At 38.4% G+C, this 12,282-nt stretch overlaps 1 protein-coding gene across 1 annotated transcript in view; it reads left to right on the forward strand.

Annotated features, from left to right (window-relative positions):
• The window catches only part of hmga2 (high mobility group AT-hook 2), a 38,414-nt gene extending 26,396 nt beyond the window's left edge, over positions 1–12,018 (forward strand). Inside the window, exons 4-5 of the mRNA XM_036577564.1 lie at positions 337–369; positions 5,837–12,018. Coding sequence (XP_036433457.1) covers positions 337–369; positions 5,837–5,872 — 69 coding nt within the window. The 3' untranslated portion in view covers positions 5,873–12,018. The remainder of the gene's footprint in view (positions 1–336; positions 370–5,836) is intronic.
• Positions 12,019–12,282: the final 264 nt, after the last annotated feature.

A 12,282-nucleotide genomic window follows, 5' to 3' on the forward strand; every position in this document is an offset into this window, starting at 1 on the left:
TCTTAGAGGCACTTCCTGTGGGGTGGCAGTGCTTAGCGGGTGTGATGTAATGCTAGGAGGGCACAATCTGAGCTTTGTTCGCCCCCTCTCTCGCCCGCTGTGAAGGCACTGCTGTGTTTCGGCCCCGTCCACCTTCTACCCCTTTGCCCGCGCTGGTGCCCCATAGAAGGCCATTGAGGCTTTTGTGAGCGAGGGTCCTGAGGGTGGCTGGTATCGATTTGTGCAGTTTCGTCGCCAACGAGTGACAGAATGTTCTGTGGTGTAGGTAGTTATACTGAAGTGCAACAACGATGAAGGTCTTATTTAACTGTGGTTCTTGTTTTCTCTTTCTTACAGCCACAGCAAGTGGTCCAACAAAAGCCTGCTCAGGTAAGTAACCTGATGTTTTACTCTCTTTCACCAACACTTTCACTTTCAACTTGAGTATCCATACACATTCACACTAGCCCATAACTTTCACATTATGTTAGCCCTTCATCTGTTAAAGTGCAAAACAAACCATGCAAACTGGTCACAGTGGTCTCAGACCACAACTGAAGATCATGCTGAAGACTGTACAGGCCTGTGTGGGCTTGGCTCACTCATCGAAGGCAGTCCATATTTCAAAACGTTTGCTATGATGCAGAATCCAGGTGTACACAGTCTATCAGGGAAGGATGTGGGGGCCCAGTGTGTGTGTCAGGGTGGATGCATAGGAGAGGCACCCCGGTTTGGATTTTTAAGGTCGCAAAGATCCCAGCCTTTGAGGAGACAGCATAACTCTTGCCTGACGAGGGACCTGCATGGTGGATCTTTAAGGCTAGTGTAAATCTGCTACTACTGTGTGTGGAATCCCTGCTTTCTACCATCTCGTCCTCTTTACGTGCCCTCACAGATGGATAAGCAATCTGTCCTGAAGGATTAGTTCAGACGAGATGACTCTTGACAAAATTCCTTCCATGCTTTAACAAAAGGTCTGGATCTGTATGTACAGTGCACAGATTAGCTTGAATCAAGTTGTTGAAGCAAGGAAACATATTTGTTGATAGGCAAATGTGTTGGAACAGACTTGAAACAGTTAACAGGGAGCAACAATGAAAAATGTAAAAGAACAATATTTGAAGGGTTTCATTCCAAAACGCATTATAGACTACTTTCAAGAACATATGTTGCTTGGGGTGGGAAAATATCAATGTTATATTATGATTAATACTACCTTAGATGGGGAAATAAATACATTTTCCATCATACATCAGATGTTATTCTCCAAAACTTGTTATATTCAAATGAAATGAAGCTCTTCATTTTTCAGGGAACATAATCGAAAATTAATGATCAAATTAGGGCTGAACAGCATTTTACAGCCTTTGATACTATGAAATGAGTGCAGTACAGTTGATTTACATTTTACAATTAACCATAATTTGAAGCTTTAATCGAAGTATTCCATTTCAGATTTGCAAAAAAACGTTTTATACATTATACATTGTTTTTTATAATGGACGCCCTAAAGATGCAGAGAGCCTGATGTACCCTAATGTTATGTCTGATAAGGAGACAGATGAGTCTGACTAGATTTCTGCTTAGCTATATAGCAGTGAATGCAGAAATTCAAGATGTAAATCTTTTAAAATCTTTATCATCGATGTGTTTGTGTAGTTTTGCTAGTTTACTGAATGGAGCCAAGTTCATATTCCATTGCTAACTTAGTGTTCCAAATACAGTTCCATCTTGAGTAAAATACCTTTGATAAACAAATACACATCTTGTTCAGGAATGTCAATTCAGCAAATTATTTCAGTGTCCTGTACTAAATTTGTGTAGATTTATGGCCATGCATATTTTAAAGGAATAAGTTAAGCTGATTAGCTAGACTGCTATCTCCTTTTCTCAGCTCTGCAGCTAATTGAGTGACTGAATACTTTTGGCCGTTTCTCTTTGTTTGCCATTTTAATGTCTTTCACTAACTTACCGTACTTCAATCTTTCAAAAGGGGCATTGGGGTGACATAAGTGTAGGTGGTATGTAGCTGTATTTAGCTAACATTACCTGGGTATGACATAACATTTCATAGCCTAATATTACATGCGTCATCAAGCAATTGCCATTTTCTTGTTTTATGATAAAATGTTTCATTTAAACGGTGATAAATAAGCCTCAAACTCTGTAAATTGTCAGGAAACCACAAGAGTGTTGTAGAATTCTTGTTGAGTCTAAAATGTTAACAAAAGACAAAGCTTTCAAATACTATTTCGAAGAAAATAAATACAAACATAATAACTGAATCCTCAAATATTGGAATTATTTGAGCCAGACCTAAATCAACCAAAAATGCTTTCAACTTCCAGAGAGAGTTTTTTTTTAAATGTTGTTAACCTGATAATAGCTGATTTATAATTGCTATTCTGTTCCAATTAAACATGTGTAAATACAACAGTGACTGGTTTGTTCTTTTTTTTTTTTTTTTTAATTTAATGTTAATAAGGCTGTATCATAAGAATGTTGTTAGCTGTTTTTCTGTTTTGTTCTGTTTACAAACCAGGCATGGAAGACTTGGGCAAGAAGAGAAAAATTCTGATTCTTTTCAGAATTTACCAAAATGAAAAATTATTTATTTCTAATTCCTGATTCTAAGAAAATGAATGGCAAGAAAAATAATATTATTAATAGGTTAATCATGATTTAAAACAGCTGGCTGAGAGAATACTGGATGATTTAAAAAAAAAAAATTATATTGGTGGACATTGGCCTAAAAGGGAGTGGAACTAAAGTAGCTTTGAGTTCAGCTGGAGGATATCAAAAAATTCCAGCACAGATCGCACAAAGCCAGGCCATCTAGTGTGGAAAGGCACCTATGGAAAGTAATGAATAGGTAAGAAGTTCTCTCCCCCTCTTTCCCTCTGTTCGCTGGTGCGGACCAATTTGCGGTGGGAATGCATAACTGTGGCCTGATTTGTTGCTGTGTGGGAACGCACGGGAGCTTCAGCCTGTAAAATGTTGCTGACGCTCTCTCGGCGCACACACACTCTGCAGGAATCTATAGGTGAACAGGGAGTTTAGCTCTGACCCAGAGGCCACCATTTGACCTTTCTTCCTATCCAGGACAACATCCTAATGGACTTTAGAAACATGCCTGGTCATAAGCTTTCCCTTATCCTCCCCAGCCTACATGGGAGAGGGTCCCAGAGTGAAGACAGAGCTGTCCAGCAAGAACCTGTTCCAGAGGTTTTTAACTAGCACTGTGTTTTAATTAGTCTTGAGTTATTATTGCCGTTTTGATATACCTTTGATTTATGTTGCATAGATATTACTACATGATTACATAGTTAATTACACAGCTGTGCTATGATTTATACTGACAGGATTAATTTCTGTTTCAACAGGTTCAAGTCTGCACGTATGTCTTTTTTCCATTTGTTTAATGTCAAAAGTGATAAAATATATCAATGTCTTGCACAACAATAATTTTTCACTGAATTCAAATCATAATTGACTATCTTCTACTAATATGTGAGAAATCATTACAAGCTTCATTCATCATTACTATCGTTGCTGTAGCAAGTATCTCAATTATTCTGCACTATTAGAGTTCAACAGCTTTCCTTTACATTGTGTGTGAAAAATAGAACTTTTTATATGTCATTATTAAAACACAATACCATAATATCATAAACGGGAATATTATACATATTCAGTAGATTCAGTTTTGTTGCCTTTATTGTGTCACCAAAATTCTTGGACTGATCCATGTTTTAAATATTTACCGAAAATCCTGAATAATGATAAATATGATGATAATTAGAACAAACAAAGATTAATAATAACTTTTATTGCTTAAGTCAACAAATGATCACAGTACAGTAAAGAAGTGTTGAAAATGCTTCCAGGGCAGGTCAGTGCTTCTTTCTTTTTGTCATTACTGATTAAAACAAAACAAAACAACAGTCTGTTTTTGCTTCAATTAAAATTTTTCTCATTGACATCAACATAATAATTGATCTACCAGCTCTTTTGCAACTCAGCTATATGCTTCTTCAACCACCATCCTGCAAGCCCCACAATTATCTTGTGTTTTGGGGTGGGTGATATGCACCCCCCACCAACACCCCAAAGAGTGCTGGTGTTTAATGCTTGCTTGCTGCAATTTGGTTACAGTTACAGATATAGTCTCTTTCCTTAGTGGTGCCACATCTTGGAGTCTGAAGTGTTGGGGTGTTTGGGGGGGGCACAATTTGAGAGTTTTCCTGTTATTTTTGCCTTTTCTATCTCCTCGGTGTTGAGTTGGTTCTTCACAGCTACAAGAAGTATCTGTTGCACTATTGAACAGAGCTTGGCTCATATAATGCAGACCGTCTTTTGCCGCGGCCCTTCCTATGAATGGAAGCTGTGCGGTGACTTGGGAAAGGAAGAAGGTTATAAATTGTGTCAGTTAGCCTCCCTAAATAAAATGAAGCCATGTGGAAAATGAAATCCATTTCATTCTGAAAAGTGCCCAGAGCCGTGTGTCGCCTTTCTTTCTCCTCCCGCTCTCGCTCTCTCCTCCATTTCTCACTCTTTCACTCTCAATGGTGGTCATCTCAGCAGCAGCTGGGGAATGTTGAATATATGAGGGAAAAAAATGCAGGGGAAAAAAAAGCAAGGAAACCAAAACAGTGAAGATCTGTATGGCTCTGAGCAGACAAAAGCCTGGTAGGCTCCTTCTTCAGTCTAAAGGAATTTTGCATGGCCTGAATCAGTTCTAAGCAAACTGAAATTCACAGACCAGGCATGTATACTAGTTTGAACACCTTTGGTTAAATTACATGCTGTTTTGATTTTCTAAGTTGTCACATCCTCTATAGAGAAAGAACTTAAATATAGCATATTTCTGCAACTTTTACTGAACAGTTTCTCTTTATTTCCTGAGTTTAATATATTAGAAAAAAATAAAACATAAAGTATAGAATGTGCTATACCTTTCGCACAGGCCACATTTTATATTTTGATTATTTTATGTTTTACGTATTTTCATGTAGAAAATCAACAACACGTCATATGACCAGGGCCACCCAATCCTTTGCATACAACTGCATGTCCAAAAGTTTATAGACATCTGCTGTCCAATGTTTCTTCTGAAATCAGGACTATGAATAGGGAGTTTGTCCCCCTTTGCTGAAGTAACAGCTTCTACTCTTCTGGAAAGGCTTTACACTAGATGTTGGAACACTGCTGTGAGGATTTGATTGAGCATTAGTAAGGTCAGCTACTGATGTTGGACAGTTCATTCTTGATGATAAAAGCCACTCCAACGTATCCCAAAGATATTGGATGGAGCTCCATCGCTGCGGAGAACACAGTTCCACTGTTCCACAGCCCAATACTGGGTGGCTTTATTCTACTCTAGCCGACACTTGACATTGGTTATGGTGACCTTAGGCTCGTGTGTAGCTGCTCCACAGCGTCCCATTCTGGGTGCACTCTAGAGTAGCTGATTTCACTCATTAGACAAGGTGTCTGGATATTTTTGGATGCATCATGTATCATATCTTAGTTACTGTTTTCATCTGTCCAGCAGCAGTGGTCACTTACCCTGTTCCTGGAGATCTGCCTTCCTGTGAAGTCTAGTTCCACATCTACCACACCTGCTTCAGCTAATGAACGTCTTGACCGGCTGGATCAGATGCATTAGGTCTAGATAAAGGAGAGAGGCAGCATGTTAGATGCAGGTTGGAAGTAAACTCTGCAGGAAAGTCGATCTCCAGGACAAGAGCTATTGACCGCTGTTCTAGAGCCTAGGCTGGGAATGCCCCAGAGAGTGCTGTTGTGGTGTATTTGAGATAGCGGTGACTGACAGGAGGCCGTTTTTTGTGTCTTGTAGGAAGAGGAGGAGGCGGGGTCGCCAGAGGAGGACTAAACAACCACAGCATTTTACCTCTACCTCATCCAGCTGTCAGCTCTTTCCAAGGGAAAAGACTGCCTTGACCACTTATTGTTGACTTTCCACTCTCGTTTAAGTCGATCATTTTCATTCGTTTATTTTGTTGTTTGTTGTTTTTGTTTGTTTTTTGTTGTTGTTTTCTTCTCATTTGTTTGTTTGGTTTGGCTTTGTTTTTGTGATCAGCACACACAACACCTCAGAGCACGAACCCGGGAGGAATAACAAACAAACAAACCCGCAAAACATTGCGCAGATGACGATTGGAGCCACGTTGCTTTTGCCCACCTCCGCGTTCCAAACTGCTGTAGCACAGAGGTGGAGGGGTTGGCTGCATAGGATGTGCCGCTGTCACTCTTGACACACACACACACACACGGTCGCTGTCTGACTGATATTCCAGGCTACATTGGAGAAGGAAAAAGTAAAACTGTCTGGTTTTGTCATTCAAAAAGTCAGACCATGCAGCCGTTTCTATATTTGTGATGGAGCCTCAAACAGACACATCTGCTCCATCGCAAGTGCACACATGCATGCAGAAACCCCCTCACTTCAGTGTCGCACCACCAAAGACAGGAGAAATGGACCATTCTGCTTTTTTTGCTCTCAGGTCTTTCCCCTATAGCAGGAGGCGGGAACCTGTGATATCAGAATCATGTGGTTGTAACTTGAGTTCAGCTGATTAAGTTAATTGGCTAGAATATCATTGACTTGTCAGAGTTAGCTATGAAAAGATATAATAATAGTTTAAACAGTCATATTCCTTTGCTAGAAAACTTCAAGCTGGGTGTTTAGCAGGTGCTGGGTGCTTAAAGTCTGAGCAGTTCAGGACAGTCACTTATTGACGTGGTGCTACACTACAAGTGCTAACAGACAATGTACCGCAGTACTAAAACTGGGTGATCTAAAGAAGTCCTATACAATTAAAAGAATAACAAGCCAGTGAAAAGCATATGATGGCTAGGCCTATATTTTGTAAATAAATACCTAAACAAGCTGCTGTTTGGAAAACTAAGTTGGAATAGATGCCCAGATACACCTAATATGTGGTTTGGTGCATCACTTTCAAAAAATTCCTCAAAGGGTTTCTTTTTTGTGCTTTTTCTGGTTAACAAGGTTCCTGGCCCCTGCTCTATACACACTAAAACACCTATGAGCGATTGCATTTTCATTTCAGACAATTTCTAGTAATATCTCCCATTTATTGACCCAAATTAAAAGGTCAAATAAAAATAGATCATTCAAGATAGTACAAGGTTACATATCTATGAATTTAAGTTAAATAGTGGTTGCATTTAATGCAGATAAATAAGCACTTTCACCATGTTTTATTATTATTAATAATAATAATTAGTAGTAATGGAATAGTGTTTCTACGTCTGATAAGCTTTTAGGCCGTCAGATCAAACTATGGAGTTTTCAATAAGCTAAGTAGCAAACAGTGATTAGGCTGTCACTCTGCCCCCCTATAAAGTTCAATGGTATTTTGTGCTTATATCGAGGGTTTAGTCCAGAAAAAATGCTACATTGATATTGTTTGTTAGAATGTACTAATTTCATAATTTGTTTCAGCTACATATGATAATAAATTCAGAAAGAGTTTGTTAGCTAGCCAGCCTTGCTAATTAGCTAGCTTAGCCACTTACCTTTGACATGTGTGTGATTTTTGACAAGTTTAATGCATTCCTCACTGTTTATTCTGCAAAATACACCTCTCCTGTTAAAAAAACAGATAAAACAGAGTATCCAAAACCCCACACATGACGTTGCACCATACAATAAAGTTCAGAAAGCTCGTCGTACAATTGCTAAGCTACAAATGGACAATCGTTATTTAGGGGCAGTGTTTAGCGAAGGGCCATTTGCAGGGGATGAACTCTGAGAGCCATTTCTGGTATTGAATCTTTGGTCCCCTTCTGTCTTTGGTGGTGAGTTTCAAAAACAGACACTATGTTCTCCTGTAAATTGTTAGATGCTCTGCGAGACACGTTTCTCCAACAGTACTAAAGAACAATTTATGCAGCAATCTACTGTACATACTTTCATAACCCTGGCATCTTCTTAACCATCTTACGTGTACATAATTGTTTTATCGAGTTTCTTTCTGTTTTTGTTTTGTTTGTTTTGATTTTTTTTTCTGTTAAGGCATAGCTTTAAAGACAAACTTAATTTCTGACAATTTCGATTAAAGGGAAGTATATCAGCTCATTCTGACTCCAGAACTGAACCTCAAGAAAACGAAAAAACCACAGGAACAAAACCATACTATACCTCAAGACACACGAGATACCTGAACCGCAGTGACAGCATGACCTTGGAAGACTGCGCGTGCGCACTGTCGCCGATGCAATATCTCCTCACCGTTTTCAAAGCTACCTCCGATTTCTTCACCCAGCAAACCAGCTCGTGAGACACACGCTGCTATAAACTACTCATTACAAAGCAGGGGGATGGCAGTGAGTGCCAATGTCGTAACAAAAAATAAACAAGAACCTTGTCTGAACGTTTGTAACCAATGTTTGCGTGATGGAACAGCGAAAAAAAAGCTCTGCGAACGATCTGTGAGAGTCGGGCAGGTGACGACTGAAATCCGAGGTGTGTTTGTATTCTGTGTTGAACTCATCAAGCAGCTAAGGGAATAAGTACTGTTTTGATATTGTTTGTTTTCCTTATTTTTAACCTTTTCATTTACCTGACATTTGTAACACTTTTCTTTCTCTGCGACTGGGACATCTGTTTTACGTTTTTAACTTGAATATATGTTTTGTACTGATTTACTCAATGGTTTCTAAGGATCAAGGGCTTATATGACTCTAAATGATATTTTTTTTTTCTTGCTCCGGTTTCTCTTTTTTCCCCCTCTCTCTTTCTTTTTTGTTCTCTGAGTTTTTAGTCTAGATTTATCCTGAGCTATGTACTATTCAGATATGTACCTCAAAAAAAAGAGATAAAAATGGACTAATAATCAATTGACAAATACCTACCTCCAGTCTTGAAAAATGAATGATTTTGCCTGGTCTCTTTCGTATGATTTCAAACGATGTAATGCTGATAAAACACGAGGACTGCACAAGAGTCCGTGCTTTACATAACACTACAGTTTTAATCGCGTTCGTTTTAATTCACCTGGGGGAGAAGACAGACTTCAAAATAGAAAAAAAAGAAAAAAAAGAAAAAAAAACTTGAAACTTTTTTTCAGGTTAAAAAATATATATATGTTCGGGTTTTGTATATTGCATACATGAATATGTTTTTTTTTTATTAGTAGATATTGAGATATACTTGATTAGCGAGTTTTGTGTCTTTTACACAAATGTGATTTTCTGTTCTCATTATATGGTTCAAACAGGTGTATATGTAATGCTTTTTTGTTTTATGAAAAAAAAAATTACACCTTTTTCAGCCTATCACCATGAAAAACCTTTTGAAACGTTTTTAACTGGTATTCTCAACTGGGCCTGAGGTAGAGCCTCAAAGAAAGCTAGTGGAACTGTGGCCATGCCTTTTGGATTGAGAAATTCAGCGGCATGGGACGCCTACCTTTTGGGTGGCAGCTGCAAACCAACATTGAACCTTGCTCAAACACTGTAATGCTACTAAGCAGCTCAGCGATATTCAGATCTGGCCACACTGCAGCAGTGCATTTCATCTGTGGTGGCTGAAAATGTAGCTTATCTGTGTGAGAGCAGGCACTGAAACTCTGGAAACATTGCCATTTGGCAGCTTGAAACTAAAGCTACGTTCACATGTTCTATTTTGAACAGCTTTATGAAACAACTAAGGTGGATGAAGTGGCAAAATACGGTTTAAAAATGTGTCATGTACCTCTGCAGGTTGGTGCACATTCATCAGAAAGTACTTGTACAGTCTCGCGGTCCGGTTGTGATCTTGTAATGAGACTCCATGTCTGGAGATAACTAAACTAAATGGATTTTGCCTCTAACAAGGGTACACCCCCTCTTAAACTGACCCCAGATTCTTGTAATCCATTCTCTGGAGTGCAGTTGAAAACACAAGCAAAACAAGCTACCTAGCAAAACAAGCTAGCTAGCAAAAAACTAACTGAACTTCCTCCCTTGGTACAATATTTTTTTTTTTTGTATAACACGTACTGTGTTCTCCGCACACATTTTTGTTTTTGGGGTGACTTTTGAGCCATTACGTTATATCTATGAGATAACAAGAGGCTTATTGTCCTGCTTTGACCCCCGCCGTCACAAAGTTTTAGATTTTGGTTTAGCAACTTCATGTTTAGTCTGTTCTCAACCTAATAAGTCTACGTTCTCATTGCATTCGACTGAAGCTCAAAGTTCCCGCCTCTGGGTAGGAAAAACAAAAGAAAATGCCCTCTCAACTGGGAATTTCAACTCGGAAAGTTGGGATGCTGCTCTTATCTCTGAGCTTAGCATACGATGTCAAATCAACATGGCTGCTCGCACAGTCAACAGTAATGAAGAACCATGTCTTCACTTTTAAATGAGATTTGCTTTAGATCGGTCAATGTTGGTTCAACTATAACACTGACCTTAAAATTCACTGTTTTGAGAAGTAACGTATCACTCATATTACTAAAGTTAGCTGGCTAGCTTCTTGCTAACAATACTTGCTTTCATGAAGGTGTTTTTCTCAGTTTGTTCAAACTGATGCAGGTCCAAACTCTCGCTTTCCACTTCTGAGCCAAGTCGAATGCAGCTTTAGCCCAAATTTTCTCACTATTGTCTCCTGAAGTTCTTGTTATGAGATCATGTCCAGCTCTGCAAGACTACTCCTTGTAATAACTGTAATTTTTTGTCAATGCAACAGCTAAAGTTTATGTGAACGTAGCTTAATGCAGGATCTGCACTGTATTGGTAGAAGCTGGTCTTTATCTCTAAATCTGTCTTGTTGTGATGGATGAAGATGGTTCTAGATCAGAGGAAAAAGCCAGCTTCTATCTGCAGTATCATCTACTGCTCAACTAATCCTAAAGCAGGGAGCATACTTCTTGCAGAATCGATGTTCAGCTGAGCAAAATAGTGTAATTAGGGAAATAGCCTGAAACAACACCATTCAACAGAGCAGAAACATCACTGACAGTATATTAACACCATAGGTTACACTACATACGGTTCAAATGTACCGTGCACTGAAATATGGCAAATGCAGCTTTGTTGTTTGCATTTGCAGAATTTTTGCTGCATGTTAGGCAGTTTACAGTTTAGGTTGTTTTAACGTTACTTTGCTCTGACATCTGTTTGCGAGAAGTATGCTCGCTCCTTTAAGGAAAAAAAGATGAGGGCAATTCACTGTGATGCACATATCTGACATTGTATATTGCTGAGGTAATGTCAAAACTTTTCTTGAGTACTTTCTTGATTTCATTTGTTGGTTTGAATGTGTATCCACGGGAGCCACTGTTCATGTGCTTTCAACTGTGGGTGTCTTAATGAAGTTGACTTTGTATCTTCATGATCATGATAACATGTTCTAGTACAATCGAATACACATTACTACCTCCAAGAGGGCCTCTTTTTACCTCATTATTCAAACTTAATATCTGCTTAAATTCAGGTGGCTGAGTCCAGGGAGAACAACTAGATATAAATGAATATCAGTGTTGAACTAACTCTTACACTCTTATATAATGCGTTTTTGTCCAAGCTGCCAAGCTGGGCTCAAATGAATGCTAGATTCAATACTGTTTCTATAGATATACATGTATCAAATACCTATATCTATAGTTTATTTTTGTGCATATATATATACATATATATATGTATAGTTTATTTTTGTGGGGGATACATTTTATAAGACTGTTCCTCTCTGCCTCTCAGTCACAGTCAGACTGGACATTTGACTCGTTTTAAAGCATTTTCTTCTCATTATGCAATGTTATGTAGTTTCATTAGCTGTGGGCTGTGGGCAGGGGAGGTTGAAAAGAGGCACTTCACAGTTGCTTTCTCTTCCTCCTCTGCCTCATATATAACTTCAAATGTTTTCTAACATTTATGGCTTTCTCTGTTTCACCTAGTATTGCTGTCTATGATTACACTTCAAATTGCTTGCTTGTTAAAAATTTTAATAAAAAGTTCTCTTTATAGATATTCACCGCCTTATTCAGCACAATAAAAATGGGTGCTTGTGAATACTGTTGTCTGTGAATTTTTATTTTTATTTGTGAAGAAATCCTTTCATAGAAACCTAGAGATATTTTTTCATTCTCCAGTACAACATATATATTTACTTGTTGAAAGGCCATTTACAATATTAATATTTTTGGGGGTTTTGGGGAAAAAATGATTTGAAAATATTTTTCTGTACGCATCAACTTCTCTATTTACAATTGTTAGATTTGTTAGAAAATTAGATAAACTGATATTGAGAAAACAGCCCCCCCAAAAACGATAAAT

Source organism: Colossoma macropomum, unplaced genomic scaffold (assembly GCF_904425465.1).
Source record: "Colossoma macropomum unplaced genomic scaffold, Colossoma_macropomum, whole genome shotgun sequence".
NCBI classification, from domain to species: domain Eukaryota; kingdom Metazoa; phylum Chordata; class Actinopteri; order Characiformes; family Serrasalmidae; genus Colossoma; species Colossoma macropomum.